The sequence below is a fragment of the Pituophis catenifer genome, unplaced genomic scaffold (assembly GCF_029215685.1).
Source record: "Pituophis catenifer annectens isolate HBS135680 unplaced genomic scaffold, rPitCat1.0.hap2 SCAF_13, whole genome shotgun sequence".
Lineage (NCBI taxonomy): Eukaryota > Metazoa > Chordata > Lepidosauria > Squamata > Colubridae > Pituophis > Pituophis catenifer.
Genome location: NW_027256893.1, coordinates 22460315 through 22481906, shown reverse-complemented (window position 1 = coordinate 22481906; position 21592 = coordinate 22460315). Strand labels below are relative to the sequence as shown.

Here is a 21592-nt window from a genome sequence, read left to right as displayed (position 1 = left end):
AGTATTATTAAAAATCTTGTTCTATCGTGAGAGGCTCCATTCTCTCTATTGCCTCTGGCTTCCTTCCTTCCTTCCTTCCTTCCTTCCTTCCTTCCTTCCTTCCTTCCTTCCTTCCTTCCTTCCTTCCTTCTTTTTAAGGTGAGTGCAACATAGATTTTTGTATGCTAATATAAAGTCTAGTGGGATTTGGACAGCAAATATCTCTCTCAAGAAACTTCATGGAAGAAATCTTTTCATGACCTCAGGAACAATATATAAAAATGCAATTAGGACCCTCTATAAATTAACCAAGTCTGAAGAGGAGGAGGAGGAGGAGAAGGAGGAGGAGGAGAAGGAGGAGAAGGAGGAAAGAGAAGGAACTTCTTCTTCTTTCAAGATATTTATACAGAATAAATCAAATGAGTAGCTTACAGAAGAAAACAATCCAGGTTTGTTGTTTTTCTAAGACAAAGTGTAATCATTTAGAAAGTTTTGTTAGCAAATCACATCTTTTGGTTTATCATTAATCAATTGTTGAATATGAAGTTGTTTCCAGAGAGAAACAACTCAGCTGAAGAATAAGTATAACTTGATTCCTCTTCCTTTCCCTTGATTGTTTAAAATACCACCAAATAATTTAAGAAGAGATTATTCCACTCCGGATGAACCCTCAGACATAATAGCAAAATCAGTAACTGTGATTCTTCCATTGTAGACCACAGTTCTGGAAATGTTTCTATGTTATCAAAATGAGGTTTCAAAATGAGCTATCGTGCCTATAAAAAAAAAAGGAGACAAATTATTGTTTCACCGAAACTAATTGGAAATTTAGTTTTGACTAAAGCAGTTATTATTTCCATTAAGAATACGAAATTCACCTTTTATCTTTCTTCCAGCCTGCTGTCGTGTGTTATTTATTTAAACTGAAATTAAAACCTATCAAATACCTAGTTCATACCAGTAATATATATATATATATATATATTCTTCTAGAATGGAGCTTTTATATAGAAATTCATTATGTTGTTAGAGATGTATTAATTATGTAAAAAGGAATGAATAATTCAAAGGTGCCTGTTGACTCTTTATGAGAATATGCAATCAGGGACTGTGAATGTCTGGATAGGTCTGGATAGCCTCAAACTACGCCGTTTATGTTCCGACCTAAGCTAACTTCATAAGATTATTTACCAAAAAGTCCTACCTGTAAATGAGTACTTTAATTTCAACCATAATAAGGGCTACCAATAGATTCAAACTCAATGTAAATCGCTCTAATCTTGATTGTAGGAAATATGACTTCTTCAATAGAGTAGCAAATGTCTGGAACACTCTACCTGATCCTGTTGTTAGTCTTGCTAATCCCCATACCTTTTACCTTAAACTTGTCTACCGTGGACCTTTCATGTTTCTTAAGAGGTCCCTAAGGGGGCGTGCATAAGCACACCAGCGTGCCTTCCGTCCCTGTCCTACTGCCCCCATTTATATGTACTCATTCTATGTGTTTATGGCTATGTTTTGCCTATTTATATCCTTTTATTTGTGCCAATTTTTTTCATGTGTCCAGGTCTATGTCTATACTGTTACTTGTTTCCTTGTACTTGTTGACAAATAAATAAATAAATGTTATATAGAAAACTGCTATGATCACAGGGGTTATCTCAGTGTCTTTCCCCCACCATCATCCACAGCCAACACGTACAATAACCTATTTAGCAGACTGTTTATTCCTTGTTATTGTATTTTGATCCTTAGCTGGATTACTTTAGGATGTTTATAACCACAAAAGTATCCTACAGTAAACTTTCAAAACTGGGCTTCAAATTACCCTAGAAACAGAAGAGCAGAATTCTAGCTGTGTTTGGAAGCCGAGCATTCAGGACCAAGGACAGATCAGGACTAGCTGACAAGTTATTTTTTTTATGCAATGCAGGCAGTCCTCGATTTACGACACAAAAATGAGCCCAACATTTCTGTTGCTAAGCGAGACAGCTGTTCAGTGAGCTTTGCTCCATTTTACCACCTTTCTCGCCACAGCTGTTAAGTATAATCGTTGCCAGTTGTCACTTAACCTGGACGTTAAGTGAATCTGGCTTCCCCAAGACTTTGCTTGTCAGAAGGTCGCCAAAGTGTCCCCGTCGTAAATATGAGTCCATTGCCAACGTTGTCTGAATTTTGACCACGTGACCGTGGGGATGCTTCAATAGGTCATAGGCGTGAAAAAAACGATCAAAAGTCACTTTCTGCAACTTCGAATGGCCACAAAACGAACTGTCATAATTAATTATTTTTTATTCCCCTTCTTAATCAGATGTGCCCCAAAATATACTGCTTGCTTTCCCGAAGTGTGATCTAGCAATGTTGCAATGTGCAAATCCTCTCTTGGAAGCTGCAGAAGAGGAAAACACAAATGTAGTCGTATAACAAGCAACAAGACCCGCTTGGCCTCCGTTGAAAGGAAAAAACAAACAAACCTGGGATCGGTGCCATCGGCTTAATGGGTTTTGTCCCAATTAAACTTCATTATCTGCGAATGACAAAATGAGCAAGTTTGGGTACATTTAGACCTAGATGGAACGTTTCTACAGAAAGGAGCCAACACATTGGTGGGTGTCTTGAAAAGACTGTCGGAAAATCCCTTCTTTTTTTTTTCTTTTCCCCTGCTCTCCTTTCTTTTCACCGTACTGTTTGCTGCACAAGAATGGAGGAGCAGACTGAGAGCGGCAGATAACAATGAGTGGAAAATGAAAAGTTTTTGCTATTACCGACGGCTGAGCTGCCTGCCCAATCAATGGATCTGTACATATTTTAAGGCGAGGAAGAATGGGCATTTGTTCACGTCAATTATTTTTTAAAACGAGGTGCAAAATGGATTTTTTTTAGGATGGTAGGTGGTTCCCGAGAAACTCTGCCACGTCTGATGATACTTTGGTTTGTTCTGTACGTTAGCTTTGGTGGGGACTTTCCATGTCAGAATGAATTTCTGAATTGAAATTCTGGACCTGTTGTATAGGGAGCCCTCGATATACGGCCGCAATTGAGCCCTAAATTTCTCTTGTTAAACAAGGCAGTTGTTACAATGAGGTGTGACTCATTTTATGACCTTTTTTTTTTTTGCCACAATTATTTCCAAAAAGGTTCACACACCAAGGTCCTTGGGATTCAAGGATTCAAGTGCCAAATCCAATCTAAACATCTGGCTGATAGTGCAATGGATCATAATGCAATGTAATTTCATTTTAATGTATGCTGATTAGTGTACAAAGTGACAGTAAAGTATCTATCTATCTATCTATCTATCTATCTATCTATCTATCTATCTATCTCCTATCTGCCTGTCTGTCTATCAACCATTTGTCTGTCTATCACCTCTCTCTCTCCATCCATCCATCCATCCATTTATCCATCTATCTCCTATCTATCTGCCTGTCTATCTATCAATCGTCTGTCTATCACCTCCCTCCCTCTTCTATCTATCTATCTATCTATCTATCTATCTATCTATCTATCTATCTCCTATCTGCCTGTCTATCAACCATTTGTCTGTCTATCACCTCTCTCTCTCCATCCATCCATCCATTTATCCATCTATCTCCTATCTGCCTGTCTATCTATCAATCGTCTGTCTATCACCTCCCTCCCTCCCTCTTCTATCTATCTATCTATCTATCTATCTATCTATCTATCTATCTATCTCCTATCTGCCTGTCTGTCTATCAACCATTTGTCTGTCTATCACCTCTCTCTCTCCATCCATCCATCCATTTATCCATCTATCTCCTATCTGCCTGTCTATCTATCAATCGTCTGTCTATCACCTCCCTCCCTCTTCTATCTATCTATCTATCTATCTATCTATCTATCTATCTATCTATCTCCTATCTGCCTGTCTGTCTATCAACCATTTGTCTGTCTATCACCTCTCTCTCTCCATCCATCCATCCATTTATCCATCTATCTCCTATCTGCCTGTCTATCTATCAATCGTCTGTCTATCACCTCCCTCCCTCTTCTATCTATCTATCTATCTATCTATCTATCTATCTATCTATCTATCTCCTATCTGCCTGTCTATCAACCATTTGTCTGTCTATCACCTCTCTCTCTCCATCCATCCATCCATTTATCCATCTATCTCCTATCTATCTGCCTGTCTATCTATCAATCGTCTATCACCTCCCTCCCTCTTCTATGTATCTATCTATCTATCTATCTATCTATCTATCTATCTATCTATCTATCTATCTCCTATCTGCCTGTCTGTCTATCAACAATTTGTCTGTCTGTCTATCACCTCTCTCTCTCCATCCATCCATCCATCTATCCATCTATCTCCTATCTGCCTGTCTATCAATCAATCGTCTGTCTATCACCTCCCTCCCTCCCTCCCTCCCTCTTATCTATCTATCTATCTATCTATCTATCTATCTATCTATCTATCTATCTAATTATGTGGGAAAAATAATGTACCTGATTAGGAGAGGCTCTGCTACTCGTACAACAATCCTTTTCATTTTTATTTTTAGTGTTAAGTTGCTTTAATATAATCCAATTAAATGTTAATCAGGTTGGCTCTGTCAAAATTCCGTGTTAGGTAAAAAAAAAAAAAACCACAGATCCCCCCTCCCCTTGTAAACTTCCATTTGTCTGGCATAACGGAAGAGATGCTTCTCATACCTCAGGTTGGGATTCAGGAGCCGATATGACAGCTTAAACAATGAGTTGCGGAGCTGCCGAGGAGTCTTTTTTATTTATCGCGGCCCTTGGTTGCTATTAATCATAAGTGATGTCTTAAGTTCTCACGCTCTGCTTTTTTTTTTTTAAGCCCGCAAGGAACAAACAATAACTTCATTACCATCCCTGTAATGATTTGGTTTCAAGGTGCAGAATAAGGTGCCAGGTGTTGCTTCTGGAAGTCGTCCCCACCTTGGCTGGGAATCAAGACTTTGAATTAAGGAAGATGGGGGGGAGGGGGAGTGAAAGATCTGAAGGTTTTAAGCTCAGAAGACGAACAAGGTAGGTTGGAGACTTGAATTGGCTTGTACATGCCTCTGAATATTTAAATACGAGGGATCCCATTGGAGGCAATACAAAGAATGTCTTTATAAAAGATGAAAGTGACATTGGGTGATAGCGTGAATCTGAGAGCCCTTCAAGCTAGTCCAGAGAAGATGTCAATATCATAAGACAATGTTTCTCAACCTTTAAGATGGGTGGGCTTCATTCCCAGAATTCCCCAACCAGCTATGCTGGGAGAATTCTGGGAGTTGAAATCCACCCATCTTAAAGTTGTCAAGGTTGAGAAACAACACAATAGAGGCATGTGTTACTCTACTAGACCAGTAATTCTCAACTTTGGTAACTTTTAAGATGCAAGGACTTCAACTCCCAGAATTCCCCGGCTGGCCATTCCAGGTAGTCCTTGATTTACAACCATTCATTTTGTGACCGTTTGACATTACAGAAGCACTGAAAAAGTGACTTACAACCGTTTTTCATGCTTATGGCCATTGCAACATCATCCCCATGGTCTCATGATCACAATTCAGACTCTTGGCAATTGATTCATATTTATGACATTGGCAGTGTCCCAGGGTCATTTGATTCTCCTTTTGGGACCTTCTGGTCAGCAAATTCAATGGGGAAGCCAGATTCGCTTAACAACCATGTTACTCATTTAACGCTGCAGTGATTCGCTTAACAATAGTGACAGGAAAAGTCATAGAATGGGGCAAAATTCATTGGGGTTATTGGGGTTTTAAGCCGATCCCTCTGTTCATTTTTTAAAGAGAAATCTCTAACTGGGGTTTTCTTTTCATGTTGTCTTGTTTTATTTTATTTTATTTTATTATTTTATTTTATTTTATTTTATTTTATTTTATTTTATTTTATTTTATTATTTTATTTTATTTTATTTTATTTTATTTTATTTTATTTTATTTTATTATTTTATTTTATTATTTTATTTTATTTTATTTTATTGTTGCCTAACCTCCTTTCAATTTGCTGTAAGTTGTCAATTTGCATGGGTGGGGAAGAGTCCCCTGGGCCTTCTTCTATTATTGAAAAGAAAAACATGCCATTTTTTTTTTTTAAAAAAAAATATATTTTCACCAATGTACAATGTTCTCCCTCTCGTGACGTATGAACGCTGGATGGCTAGCGAGGTTCAGCGCTCAAGACAACCAACCGCCACCCAAACAGAAGTTAGAAACATGGAAATATAAGAAAAAGATTACTGAAACAAGGGAGAGTTGTTAAGATAGAGAAGTAACTATTGTGATTATTATTTTTATTATTATAGAATTGATATCAATGTAATGAATATTGCTGTAAATACTACGACTACTATCGTTCAAAACTATACTTGTACCCAAGCAAAACACTGTTTAATTGAAAATGTAATATTTATATGTTAAAAAATTAAAAAAAAACTTTATGCAAAAAAAAAAAAAAAGGACAACCAACCGCCCAAATACAACAGCAATAAATATATTCACACAACATTCCGATATCCATTAATTCATACTTTTCGTCCGATTATCCAACAATACCCTCATTATCATCCGAAAAGAACAGAGGAGCTTTCTGCAGCTGCTTAATGAAAGCTAACCTTCAGTTAGTTTTGCTCTTTATGGCAATACGATCACTAATACATACAAGGGGCAGGGGAATCCATTAAGTTGATTAGAAGTTGCTTCTTTTAAAGAATAAACCCCCTCCCCCAAATAAAACCCCAGACTCTGACTGTAATTTCCAGAGCCTTTAACTAACCAAGCGTTAGCGGCTACAGGATTTGCCATGACAGATCTGAGCCGTGATCCATCATAGTGTCTCGCTGCGGTAGTTTTCACATTTAGTAAAGCCGTGTAGTGCAACATCCAATCAATTTTTTTTTTCCCACAGTAGAAGTTTAGAAAAACAGGAAGAATCGGTGCTCGGTGAAATAGCTCAGGCAAGTTAGTTAAACTTTTAACACCTTTTGGGGTACCTCTTTTTGGTAGAGGACCTGTATCAGTGGTGGGTTGCCCCCGATTCGGACTGGTTCGCAAGAAGAAGGCCCGTTTTTCCCCCTCCCCAGGCTCCAGAGGCTTTCTAGGAACCTGGGGAGGGCGAAAATGGCCTCCCCCCCCCCGGAGGCCGGAAACAGCCCGTTTCCCAACTTCCAGTGGGCCCAGAAGACCCAAAAATCAGCTGGCCAGCGCGCACATGCGCTCTGGAGCTGATCTTGAGCAACACTCACATGCCCACAGATATAGCTCCATGTGCCACCTGTGACACGCGTACCATAGATTCGCCATCATGGCTATAGGTGATGATATCTAACAGGGTTCCTGAGTGGATAACCCTGAGTACCAGAGAGAGCTATGAATGTTTGGCATAGGAATTCTGGGAATTCCTAAGTCCATACATCTTCAATTTGCCAAGGTCGACCTTAAGGATAGCAAAAAGTCATTATCACATGGACATAAGTCCTTCCAGAAAGAGATTTTATACCATCCCTACAGAATTGCAGAAGGTGGGACATCTAACCTGACTGAGCTGAAAGCAGGGGGAAAAAGTGACTATAATTAAGATGATTAAAGACTACCAGATCTGGACTGCAAATATCTGGATGTCCACTGGATAACAGCATAAAGAAATATCTTTATCCAGAGTTTGGATTGGGTTGCTTTTTTTGTCTTGCATTCCTCCAGTTAAAAATTCTCTGTTGGCTTATTTTCACCAAGCTGTCCTTTTTTAAAACAAACCGCACGGTTAAAAATACCAGAATATGATATATATTTCAGCAACTATGGTAAAACACACACACACACACACAAGCGCAACCACAAAAAAAAAAAGTGAGACAGAAAAAAAAATGACAATTTAATCAATCAGCCTCTATTCCTTCAGGGGGGGCAAATACTTAAAATAACCTATAAACTTTAGAAGCTTCCATCACTCTGAAATAAGCCTGCAGCACCAATGTTTATTAAAGTGACAAGCGTATTCACTTTAGAAATTGCAAAGCCGGTGGGGTTGAATTTTGGAGTGTCCTCAGTCTTAAGGTCAAAAAATACCTACTTTTTCCCCAATTTAGGATCCCTCCCGAGAAAGATGGCTAGGAATTAAAATAGTCTCAGACTGAAACAGATTGTAATTCCCCACTCTCCTCTTTTAATATGGCTTGGGAATATTACTTGCGCTGTATCCTTGAATGACCTGAACAATTCCAGATTGGCTGGAACAAAACCGAAAGAAAGAAGGGGAATTTTAGACCTTTAAATTCGAAAAAAGAGTCCTGGACAAAAAAAAAAAAAAAAAGGGGGGGGGGAGAAAAAAGAGAATGGAAGCAAAGACCATAATTAATTAAACAAAGGCTATTTATCCATTCCTTCATCTACAGGATGACAACTGTTCTTTTTATCGTGTCCAACTTTGGACAACTAATAATGAAAACCATAACTAAAACCATAACTAAAACCCCCCCCAAATTTGAGTAAATGTAACCCCAAAACTAATGTCATTACAATGTGGTTGAAATCCTAAAACATACTAACATCCTATAAACGTATTGCCAGCCTGTCAGCTTTCAGAAATAGATCAGATAGGAAACAGGACCAGGTGAACTAATTCTACTTTACTATAAGGCTGCAATAACTAAATCTTGTAAGTCTGAAAGTGCAATTCTCCCACTGTCTCTTTTAACAGCCTGGGAAGTTATTCTGAATTTCCTTTTCTGTCTGTGATATAGCTGAGGGCTAGGCTGTCTCTTATCTGATCTTATTGTGGCCCACCAGCGGCCAGCAGAGCTGGCAGCAGATTCAGACAGTGAGAAGGTTGGGGAGGAACGTGGGCCAGTCCTGGAGTCTGGTGAAGGCTCGGACGATGGCTCTGAGTCGGAGGCAGAGAGGGGGCCAGGGCCATCTGGTAGTTCTTTGCTGCCTCTGGAGTCTCGAGAATCTGACATCAGTGAGGCAGAAGAACAGCGGGAGCCTGTTCCCAGTGTGCGCATGCGCAGAGCTGCCAGAAGACAGGAACAATTAAGAAAACAGGGTCGACTTGGAAGTAAGGCTTGGAGATGATTGGCCCCTCCCATAAGACATAAAAGAGGAGCGAACGGGATGTGAGCTTTTGCAGGAAGCAATTAGTTCATCTGTTCGGGAAAAGCTCTGGAAAAGCTCTGTTTGACTCTGTGCTAAATTTGGCCTTGCCCTGCATGTGGCAAGTAGTTCTCTGGCAGCATTCCAAGGGAGATAAGGTGGGTGTTTGTAAACACTCCCATGAAGGACTGTTGGACTTTTGAACTGGGAATGAAAAATAATTCATTAATAATTGAATTAAATTCAATAATTTAATTGAATTAAAGAGGTTTGCCGGGACTAAGGAAGCCTACGTCAGAACAGATCTATCCCTAGGTACCATCACGTCTCCTTGACTCCCAAGGTCGTTCCACACCCCATTACATCGCCTCATCCCAGCCCAATGCCTGAAGAAATATCCAAAATTTTAAACCTTTTTGGAACAGACTTGGGGGCCATTTAAATCTTGGGTGGGGGGAAAAGGTGTTCTACTGGGCACCATCGTTTTTCAGCCTGCCTGGTTGGGGATTCAATGTATGGTTAAGTGTCAGGTTTCGATGTCATCTCAAATAAAATAAATTGCATTTCCAAGCAGATAGTCTTTGAAGAAATCTTTCATTTTATTAAGCACAACCTGTCCCCGATCGTGGTGTAGCCAACTCTGACTTCCTGACCCCAAACCTTCCCTTTCCGTTCTCCAATTCTCTGCGTCTCATTGGCCCTCTTCCAAATCACTCTCCCCATATCTACTACTTAAGCTCCCAGGAATGTCCCCCCTCCCATCTCATCTCCTAGGGGATATTATCTTCAGGGAAAATAAGTAGGTGAGAAGTCAAGCGTCCTCTTGCCAGCTGCCCCCTCTTCTCCTTCTTATGTCAGCACTAGAGTAAATGCAGGTTGAAGTGCTGACATTAAGTGGCTTTCCCCCTTGTTTGTCAGAAGGTCGCAAAAGGGGATCAGATGACCCCGGGACACAGCAGCGGTCATAAATACGTGTCAGTTGCCCAGCATCCGATCACATGGCCGTGGGGATGCCACAAAGGTTGCAACTATGAAAAACGGTCATAAGTCACATTTTTCAGTGCCGCTGTAACTTCGAACGGTCACTAAATGAATTGTCGTCAATAGAGGAATACTTGTCTTGTTTTTTCATTTCTTTTCATCTGACATTTATGATGTTGTGTGTGCAGCTCATAAGGATGGGTGTGAATTGGGCATCACTTGGATATACTGAGCATGCTCCATACGCGCCAGTTGTGATTCTCTTTCTTGCAAACTTTTTTTTTTTTAACTCTCCCAGGAACATTTTTTTCATTTCATCACTCTGCATTTTACATGCTTTTAAAAAAAGGTCTCATGCATACTTGACTTCCAAGGTAAAAAAAGAGTAAGGGCATGAGCCAAGAGGAAAGGCATCAGCGGGGACTACTGAGCATGCGCGGGCCATCGCGCATGCTCAGTCGCCACCACTGCCACAAAGTGGCGATTTCACGACGAGGGACCGCGGCCCGGTGAGCGACAGAAACCCGTAAAAGGCGCTGCGCTTTTGTGGGGTGTGGGGGAGAGATTTCGGCTTCGCCTCGCCATGGCTCGGGACGTGAAAAGCAAACTATCCAAGAATCTCCTCCGCATGAAGGTAAGAGTCGTCTGAAGGAGCTGAAGCGAAAGCGTTCGGAAAAGGGAGGGGCCACCACGACTCTTTCCGAACCGTTTCCGGCGGCAAACGAAGGCAAACCCGATTGGCTTCGGTTGGCGACGTACGTGGGAAGAGCCGCCAATTGGAGCCGAGGGGCGTGGCCCCGAATGCTGCCGAAGAGCTTCGGAAGTGGCGCCGGGGTGGGGGTGAGGGAGCCGAGGAGCTTCGTAGACGATTCGAACGGAAACGAGGCGCTTCGGGGTGAACGCGTGGCGAAGCCCTTCGCCCTCTGCGCATGCTCAGACCTCGAAATGATGCTTTTTAATCTGTTAAAAAAGAATTAAATTGGATTCTCGGCAAAAATGCTTTAGGAAAAGAAAGTTTCCACCCCAAATCAGCTTTTGCTCGTCTGGATTTCTTAAGGGTGCAAGAAAAGCCCCCTGTGCATGCTTGCAAGCCTGCAATAGTTTTGCAAGAAAGGGGGATGCATGTTAAACCTGCATTTTAACATTTTATTTTTTTACTTGGACATTTTATTATTTATTATTATTAACATTTTATTTTTTTTTACAGCCTCAAATGAATGCAACGGGGCGGATGCATCACTTTAAGCCAGCGTTTCTCAACCTTCCGTTCTTTTAAGATGTGTGGACTTCAACTCCCAGGATTCCCCAAGCAGCTTTGCTGGCTGGGGAATTCTGGGAGTTGAAGTCCACAAATCTTAAAAAGTGTCCAAAGTTGCAAAAAAACAAAAACAAACCCCAAAACACTAGTTTAAGCATTGCAGATTGCTTTTTAAAAATCCCACAGGCCTTCTGAAGGGTTTTAATTTGCAAGTCCGTCTTTTCCCCAAAGTAGTTGGAGACTTTGCTAAATTGGATCTGTTGTTGGTCTACGCTAAATTTTTGCTGGGGGGATAAAAAGCCCACTATTTCTCTGTGCCTTTGGAAGTCTCTTTCACGCTTTCTGCTTTTTCCATTTGCTCCTTATTTATTTGTTTGCGTAGTACATGCACGGGGGCCCTGCAATTTGCAAGAAGGGCTCTTGGTGACTTCCAGTTCAAAAAAGCATGAAATTACATAACCAGGCCAGTGAAGAAGAGACTAAAAAAATTGTTTGAAAAGGAATTAAAATGATGCACATAGAGATGAGCAATAATCACAGAAGTCCAAGGCACAGTTTAAAAATTTTTAAGTAGAAATTAGCAGTGGGGGGGGGGGGAATAGGGTATTAGAATGTTTTTTTCCCATTTTTTTCATTTTCTTGTTTGTCTTACCTTTAATTTATTTCATATTTGCACTTCAGCCTTCGTTCTAGTATAATAAGTATAACTTTTTGTTTGTTTTTTGTTTGCTTGCTTACCTAATAAAGAAGAAAAAGCATGAAAATGTGGAATTTAAAATGCAATGCAATTTAAACAATAAAATTAAACAGTAAACATTAAAACTTTCTAAGGGTTAAGGCACCCAGGCTGGAAACCAGAAAACAATTCGTCAAGAATCATAAGGTACAACACAGAGTAGAATAGAATAGAAATAGGAATAGGAATAGGAATAGAAATAGAAATAGAAATAGAAATAGAAATAGAAATAGAAATAGAAATAGAAATAGAAATAGAAATAGAAATAGAAAAGAATAGAATAGAATAGAATAGAATAGAATAGAATAGAATAGAATAGAATAGAATAGAATAGAATAGAATAGAATAGAATAGAATAGAATAGAATAGAATAGAATAGAATAGAATAGAATAGGAATTCTTTATTGGCCAAGTGTGATTGGACACACAAGGAATTTGTCTTTGGTGCATATGCTCTCAGTGTACATAAAAGACAAGATACATTCATCAAGAATCATAAGGTACAGCACTTAATGATAGTCATAGGGTACAAATGAGCAATCAAATCATACTAGGAAACAATATCAATATAAATCGTAAGGATACCAGCAACAAGGTTACAGTCATACAGTCATAAGTGGAAGGAGATGGGTGGTGGGAACAATGAGAAGATTAATAGTAGTGCAGACTTAGTAAATAGTTTGACAGTGTTGAGGGAATTATTTGTTTAGCAGAGTGATGGCGTTCGGGAAAAAACTGTTCTTGTGTCTAGTTGTTCTAGTATGTAGTGCTCTATAGCGTCGTTTTGAGGGTAGGAGTTGAAACAGTTTATGTCCAGGATTTGAGGGGTCTGTAAATATTTTCCCAGCCCTCTTTTTGACTCGTGCAGTATACAGGTCCTCAATGGAAGGCAGGTTGGTAGCCATTGTTTTTTCTGCAGTTCTAACTATCCGTTGAAGTCTGTGTCTGTCTTGCTGGGTTGCAGAGCCAAACCAGACAGTTATGGAGGTGCAGATGACAGACTCAATAATTCCTCTGTAGAACTGGATCAGCAGCTCCTTGGGCAGTTTGAGCTTTTTGAGTTGGCGCAGAAAGAACATTCTTTGTTGAGCTTTTTTGATGACGTTTTTGATGTTTGGTGTCCATTTTAGGTCTTATGATACGGTAGAACCGAGAAATTTGAAGGTCTCTACTGTTGATACTGTGTTGTTTAGTATTGTAAGAGGTGGTAGTATGGGAGGGTTTCTCCTAAAGTCCACCACCATTTCTACGGTTTTGAGTGTGTTTAGTTCCTTTTCTTCAGTGCAGTTATAGCTTCCAACACTCACTAAGCAAACTGTTGCAAGTCTGTATACCTTCCCCTCTTTTCCAACTGTACCAATGCAGCCATGTTGCTATCGGGGGGGGGGGACACGGGGAACTGGTGAATGGGGTGTGTTAATAAAACCCCGACCTATCCTTGGATATGTGAATTCGGTATTGAGTTCAAAAGCCAGATTAATCTCGGTTCACTGCCTAATGAACTCCACTCCTGTTCTGTAATGTAACGCATCATTCAGCCGAAGACACAGCTCTGATTGATGATGGCTCCGTTGGCTATTTTTCTTTTTCTTCTTCTTTCAGGAGAAGAACATCTGAGCCGGATTGCCATTAATTTTTAAAAATATAAATACTCATCCAATATTTATAACTCAATATAGCCAACCCTTCATGGTTTGTTTGCTTCAAGTTGATGTCGGAGGCATTATTATTATTATTTTTTTTTAATCTCCCGTCTCTCAGGCTGCCATTAAGTTGTGGGATATTATTATTGTTGTTGTTGTTGTTGGAAGAAAAACAAACAACAAAGGCTGAGTGGGATTGAAGAAAAAAAAAAACCAAAAAAATAAACCCCACCATTTATTTAGTTTGTTCTCCCTTCTCAAGCCCCTGAGTGGTTACTTACTTGACGGAGAAGTTTTGCTGGTAGATCTGACAGGTGATTTAAAAGGGGTTGTCTGCAAAATGATCCATGGATCTGACAAAAGGTTGAGAGGCTCGAGTGCTCGGAATTAGCCCTCTTGGAGGGATTTATTCAGGATTGCAGCCCTAATCCCTTTTCCATGGGAGTGAATTTCGTTCTGTCGGATCAATGGGTCTTCTGGATAGCTGAGATCAATGAGTTATACTCCAGGCTGAGCCACAGAAACATAGAAAGCTGATGTCAGAAAAAGAACTAGGACAGGCAGTCCCCAACTTACAACAGTTAGTGACCGGTCAAAGTTACACTGAAAAAAAGTGACATAGGACCGTTTTTTCACACTTAACGACCATCGCAGCATCCCTGTGGTCACGTGATCAAAATTCAGATGCTTGGCAACTGGTTCACATTTATGAACAGAGTTCATTGTGCCGGGGTCATGGGACCCCCGTTTTCAACCTTCCAACAAGCAAAATTAATGGTGAAGCCAGATTCATTTAACAATTGTGTTACTAACCTAACAACTGCAGTGATTCACTTAACTGTAGCAAGAAAACTCATAGAATAGAATAGAATAGAATAGAATAGAATAGAATAGAATAGAATAGAATAGAATAGAATAGAATAGAATAGAATAGAATAGAATAGAATAGAATAGAATAGAACAGAACAGAACAGAACAGAACAGAACAGAACAGGGTAGGGTAGGGTAGGGTAGGGTAGGGTAGGGTAGGGTAGGGTAGGGTAGGGTAAGATAGGGTGGAGGAGAGGAGAAGAGATTTGAAGAGGAGAGAACCATGACAGTAGAGTAGGGTAGGGTAGGGTAGGGTGGAGGAGAGGAGAGAAGAGAAGAGATTTGAAGAGAAGAGAACCATGACAGTAGAGTAAGTAAGAGTAGAGTGGAGGGGAGGGGAGGGGAAGGGAAGGGAAGGGAAGGGAAGGGAAGTGGTGGAGTGGAGTGTGGAGAAGAGGAGAGGAGAGGAGAGGAGAGGAGAGGAGAGGAGAGGAGAGGAGAGGAGAAGAGAAGAGAAGAGAAGAGAAGAGAAGAGAAGAGAAGAGAAGAGAAGAGAAGAGAAGAGAAGAGAAGACACCAGGAATTTGTCTCCGGTGCATAAACTCACAATGTACATCCAAAAGAGCAAGTCATAGGCCATAGGCCATAAACCATAGTTGCAATCATAAGTTGCAAACAACGCCTGATAAATCATAAGAAATTTGCTAGGGCAGCAGGAGCGACTGTCTGTTTTTCAAATCCAGCTAGTATGCAAATGATATGAAAATGAGCAGTAGCCTTCTGCTCCGGGCCAGCTTCGTCCTCCCGCTGCTGATTGCTCGCCCGCGGCTCCTTTCCCTGCAAAACGGCACCTTGTGTCAAAAGCCAGAGGCAGCAGCGGTAGCAGCTGAGCTGCGGTTGCAACACACCTGGATGGGAGCGTTTGCCGGGGCAGCCTTTCTTTTTTCACAGCTTGCTAGGCCGTCTCTTGCCCTAGATTAAGCTCCCTCCTGGAAGTGCAAACAAATCACCATTTGTTATGTTTTTTTCCCGCCTCTCTCTTAATCCTTTGCCTCGCAGCTGTTTAAATCGGGAGCTACACATTTTTATCGCAAGGTGTTTTTGCGTGCTTAATCTTTTTCAGGTGATTATAGCCACTGTTAACGGGATTTTTTTTTATTTTTTTTTGCGGAAAACAATATTCGCCTAGAATTTTAATTGAACGAATTTAAGCAATTCCTTGCCTTCATAATGGCATTTTCCTCCTCCCCCCCCTTTTTTTTACTTTTCTCCAAATAAGGGCCAGATTTCTTTAATAAATAAATAAATAAAAAGAAAGTTATGTATGTGGTTATGACACGTTTTAGTATGTCATTCCTGTCATTCGTTGTGTATCACCTTTCTGTTCTAGCGATTTATCATGTTGTGTGATGAATAACATAATGCAGTAGTCCTCAACTTACGACCACAGTTTTAACCAGAAATTTCTGTTGCTAACAAGGCAGTTGTTTAAGTGAATTGTGCCTGATTTTTCAGTGTTGATTGTTCGGCAAATCAGTGCACTTGTTAAATGGTTGCTAAGTGAATCTGGCTTCCCCCATTGGCTTTGCTTGTCATAAGCCAGCTGGGAAGGTCGCAAATGTGGATCATATGACCTTGGGACCAGTGGTGAAATCCAAGTTTTTTTACTACTGGCTCTGTGGGCATGGTGTGGCTTGGTGGGCGTGGTTTGGTGGGTGTGGCAGGGGAAGGATATTGCAAAATCCCCATTCCCTCCCCACTCTGGGGCCAGCCAGAGGAGGTATTTGCCAGTTCTCCAAACTGCTCAAAATTTCCACTACTGGTTCTCCAGAACCTGCTGGATTTCACCCCTACTTGGGACGTTGCAACTATCTTAAATCCACCTCGGTTTCCCAATGCCTAAATTTTGATCACATGACTTTGGGGATGATGCAACGGACGTAAGTGCGACACATGGTCACAAGTCACTTTTTTTACTGCCGGTGTAACTTCGAACGGTCGGAAAACTGAATGTTTGTAAGTCGAGGACTAAGCTCCCACAAAGTCGCTTGATGGTAAGACGGGCAGCCTACAGATTTAATAAATACACTTTTAAAAACCGTGGTGCCTTTGCGTCTTGTCTTTCAGTTCATGCAAAGGGGCTTGGATTCAGAAACCAAAAAGCAACTTGAGGAAGAGGAGAAGAAAATAATCAGCGAAGAACATTGGTTTCTGGATCGGCCGGAACTGAAACAGAAAGAGTAAGTTGGCTACCCTTTTAGTCTTTGCAGGTGTGGGAGGAGTTGGGAAGATAAAAAGCAGAATTAACAGGATAACGGCATTGGAAGGGACCTTGGAGGTCTTCTAGTCCAACCCCCTGATCAAGAAGGAGACCCCATACTATTCCAGACTCTTCGGTCTTTTCTTAAAAACCTCCAGTGATGGAGCAGCCACAACTTCAAAACAAAACCAAAAGCAAGCATTGGCTTCTCCAATTGGAGATCAATCTGGAGGTGGTTTTTTTTTTTTTAAATTTCCTGCCAAGAGGTTGGCTAAGCTCAACTTGCTTGTTTGGTTCTCTTTTTAAAGCGATGATTTCTTCACAGGAGCCTCGTCATAGAGGAAAGAAGCTTCGCGATGTGTGAAGACCTTCTGTATGGCAGAATGTCCTTCAAAGGGTTCAATCCTGAAGTCGAGGTATTATTATTTTCTTTGGGCCTATAGCGTTTTTCATCCTCTTGGGGATCTGGCTTATAAAGGCGGTTCAAGGTCAGTGAAATCCCTGATTCAGTTTGTACCATATTGAAATAACTGGGTGGGTGGGTGGATACATTCATACGTACAGTGGATGGGTAAATGGAAGATAGATAGATAGATAGATAGATAGATAGATAGATAGATAGATAGATAGGATGATAGATAGATGATAGATAGATAGATAGATAGATAGATAGATAGATAGATAGATAGATAGATAGATAGATAGATAGGATGGATGATAGATAGATAGATAGATAGATAGATAGATAGATAGATAGATACATACATTATAAGGAGGGATGATAAATACATATGGATGGATGGGCAGGCGGGCGGGTGGACGGATGGATGGATGGATACATTCATACATAAAGTGGATGGGTGAATGGATGATAGATAGATAGATAGATAGATAGATAGATAGATAGATAGATAGATAGGTATTTATATTTTATATTTTTATATTTTATTTGATTTCTATACTGCCCTACTCCCGAAGGACTCAGGGCGGTGAACAGCCAACAATAAAATCCATACATACAAAATTTAAAAGCAAAATTAAAATCAAATTAAATACTTTTGGCCCAGACATACATACATACATAGGTACATACATACATTAGAAGGAGGGATGATATGGATGGATGGATGGATGGATGGATGGATGGATGGATGGATGGATGGACGGACAGATGGGCGGGTGGGTGGGTGGGGGGGTGAATGGATGATAGATACATACATACATTAGAAGGAGGGATGATAGATACATATGGATGGATGGATGGATGGATGAGCGGGTGGATGGATATATTCATGCATACAGTGGATGGGTGAATGGATGGATGATAGATACATATGGATGGATGATGGATGGATGGATGATAGATGATAGATAGATGATAGATACATTTATGCATACAATGGATGGATGGATGGATGGACGGACGGACAGACAGATGGGCGGGCGGGTGGGTGGGTGAATGGATGATACATAAATACATACATACATACATACATACATACATACATACATTAGAAGGAGGGATGATAGATACATATGGATGGATGGATGGATGGATGGATGGATGGATGGATAGAGATAGATACATTTATGCATACAATGGATGGATGTTACTTTTGGTTCTGATGAATTCACTAGATATAAAAGCAGAGAGCATTCATGAGTAGTTCAGAAGAAACCTCCTCCAGACCAGTTGCATTCATACAACCTGCTTAACCTGGTTCCTGAATTAACCATTTTCTGAATTTTGGCTCCACATGAAATATTTGCAGCACTGATGTGTTCAGAATTTAACCGGAGAGCTGAATTGGAGCAACGCCTCTGGATAGTTACACTTAGTGTCTTGCATTCTGCCATCGATTGACTGGTTAGCAAATAGAATGTGATGAGAAGCTTTAATCACTGCTTCATCTGTGGAAAAGAAAAATCCGAAAGCTGCTTTCATCTTGATCCATCAAGATTAACATATTTTTTAACGACGCCGGAAATAGCATTCTTATTGGGGCATGAGTGTCTGTGGACTGGAGGGAGGGCCTTTTTGGGCTATAAGCCACAAGGAAAGATGCTACAATTGAGCAGTTAACCGTAATCATATTCTCCGAGGGTCAGTGTGATATCAAACTTGGCCCCGAGTCCTTCAGCTAAGAAAGAAAATACTGAGGTACTTAATGTTTGCATTGCTTGTCTATTCATCTCCCTCATTCTTGCCAAAATCGGTCTCCTTGAGTTTTTTTTTTTCCTCCAAGGAACGTAACACCTAAAGTGATATTCCAGTTTTTTTTTTTTTCATTTTCAGAAGTTAATGGTCCAGATGAACTCAAAGTACAAGACAGAAGACATCGGGGAGGAAAAGAATGTGAAGGAAACTGATGTATCGGATGAGGAAATGGCTAGAAGGTACTTCTTCCCCATTATAACACAAATAACGTTGTCGTGATGTGTTTTTTTCGGCCTTCCCCCCCCCCCCCCCTCGCTCCAATCTAAAATGAAAGTTCTCCCAAATGACCAAGCTTTTGATGTTCAAAACGCTTGTTTTGCAAGAGAGGATGATTTTATAACAGAAATAAGCTTTTGACCTGATGCGTTCCTTTTAATAAAAAAAAAAACCAAATAAAAATGCTTTGCTTGCTTTCTCCAGGCTACTTCAGTCAGACATCAACCCCAGTACTTTCTTTCTTTCTTTCTTCCTTTTATTGGGTTCATAGCCAACAAAAACATTAGAGGAAATGTTTATAGGTGTTCCTAGAGAAATCATTTCGAAATCTTTTTAACGCATTTGGCTCTGAGGGGGACTGCAAAACAGGGATGCTGCAGCCGGAGGCGGGAAGAAGGATTTTAAATTAAAAGCTGGATATCTTCAGCAGAAAACAGAGAGCCGGCTTTTTGTAATGGTTCAGGTGTTGGTCTAACTGGGAGACTGTGAGTTCTAGTTCCGTCTTAGGCACAAAAACCAGCTGGGTGACTCTGGGCCAATCAGCAGGAGACTGTAAGTTCTAGTCCCGCCTTACGCAGGAAAGCCAGCTGGGTGACTCTGGGCCAATCACCAGGAGAGACTGTGAATTCTAGTCCTGCCTTAGGCAGGAAAACCAGCTGGGTGATTTTGGTCCAGCCCCTCCCTCTCTCAGCCCAACCTCACAGGGTTGTTGTGAAAAATGTTTGCCAAAATTATTTATTTATTTATTATTCCTATTTCTATGCTGCCCAACTCTCCGAGGATTTTGGGCGGTTTACAACAAATTTTATCCATCCAAATTTGGCGGAAAATTATAAGGCTATTTACGCCATGTCCTAGTTCAAACACACCAAGTTAGGAAGGGTTGTTTGAGCTAATTTTTCATAAGGACTTCCTTGCAAGGTTGATTTTATCTCCTTTTGGGCTGTTCTTTATTGTGGGAGGAAACTCTTTTTATCTATTGAAGGTGTGGAAAACTTTTACTCTTTTCTCCTTGCTGCTCTGCCTCCTGTTTTCATGTCATAAACCTCCATTTTCTCTGGGTTGATTTTCAAAACTATGTTAGGGGTCAAAAGAGAGAAGACTTTTGTAAAACCAAACTACACGAAGCTCTATTTGAATGGATGGGACAGTCAAGGGCTTGGAAAGTTTGACATGGAAAGCACAACCTTGTCTTCCCTCTCTGTCCTTGGTCTAAAAAAGAAAACGAGAAACAAAACAAACAAAAAAAGAAATCTAGAAGTTGAAGTCTCTATATTTTGGGAGGTGCCAGACCAGAGAACGAGCATTTAAAGATGATTTCGTGATCTTCTCAAGGGCTACAACCGTGTTTGAACATTCCTCTCACATTTGCAATGATTGTTCACAGGTATGAAACGTTAGTGGGAACCGTCGGGAAGAAATTCCTGAAGAAAAGAGACCGCCACGTTTTGCAAGATCCTACGGAGTTGGAGAGCAATGAGAGGAGGCCCATCAAAGTGAGAAAAGGATTTTTGAAACCCCAGGATTAATGTCAGATATTGTGTGTGTGTACCCGCAAGGAACAGAAAGTTAAGAGTGCCATTTATTTTTGTAAATTGTTGACTCTCCTGGACAGGACTGGTCCTTCCCCCCCCCCCCCCCCACCAAAAAATACCTAATGGATGTTATACATCCTCTCTTCCCCATGCACAAATTTTTGAGGAGCACAAAAACAGATATAAGTGGATGTTGGTAAATATTGTATTTTTCGGAGTATAAGACGCACCTTTTCCCTCCCTAAAAGGGGGTGAAAATTTAGGTGCGTCTTATATACCGAATGTAACCCTGCCCACCCACTGGCCCCCACCCTTTGGCCTCTGCCTCACAGCAGTTACCTCCTTGCAAGCAAACAGCAAGAAAAAACAGCTTCAGCACAGCCTAATTAGCACAAGTTGATTGGATCTGCCTCCCAACTCTCAGCTGATTTCCTCTCAGCTGTTTTGCGCAGGGCTCTGCTGCATGCTGCAAAGAAGTAAATTGCTGGAGCAGATTTTTGTTTCCTCGTGCTAATCAAGCTATGCTGAAAACAAAAATGGAAGTAAAGCAGGCTGTTTGCTGTTTGCTGCAACGAGGCAAAATTGCTCAGAGCCAGAGGGAGATTTCTTTTTCTTCTTTTCCTCACCCAAAAAGGTAGGTGTGTCTTATACGCTGAAAAATACAGTAGTAGGGAAATGGTTCCTTTTTTAAGAAACAGAATTCAAGACTTGGTTTTATCTGCTTCATCTTGAAAAACGCCTTCCTAAGGGGCAGGCGTTTTTAATTTCTGAAGATGTTCTCCAGGTGTCTTAGCATCATTTCCGTTGAGGAAAACACGGATTCCCAAAAGAAGAAGAGGGTTAAAGCGGGGGGTGGGGGGGGATGCATCT

The 21592-nt window shown here is 40.7% G+C and overlaps 1 protein-coding gene across 1 annotated transcript; it reads left to right on the top strand.

The window, feature by feature from the left end:
* Nucleotides 1-10509: 10509 nt before the first annotated feature.
* Nucleotides 10510-20827, top strand: MPHOSPH6 (M-phase phosphoprotein 6). The gene is made up of 5 exons (XM_070952859.1): nucleotides 10510-10680; nucleotides 16621-16733; nucleotides 17079-17169; nucleotides 19050-19150; nucleotides 20575-20827. Exons 1-5 carry the CDS (start codon nucleotides 10630-10632, stop codon nucleotides 20714-20716), a joined length of 498 nt encoding a protein of 165 aa, XP_070808960.1. The 5' UTR covers nucleotides 10510-10629; the 3' UTR covers nucleotides 20717-20827.
* Nucleotides 20828-21592: the final 765 nt, after the last annotated feature.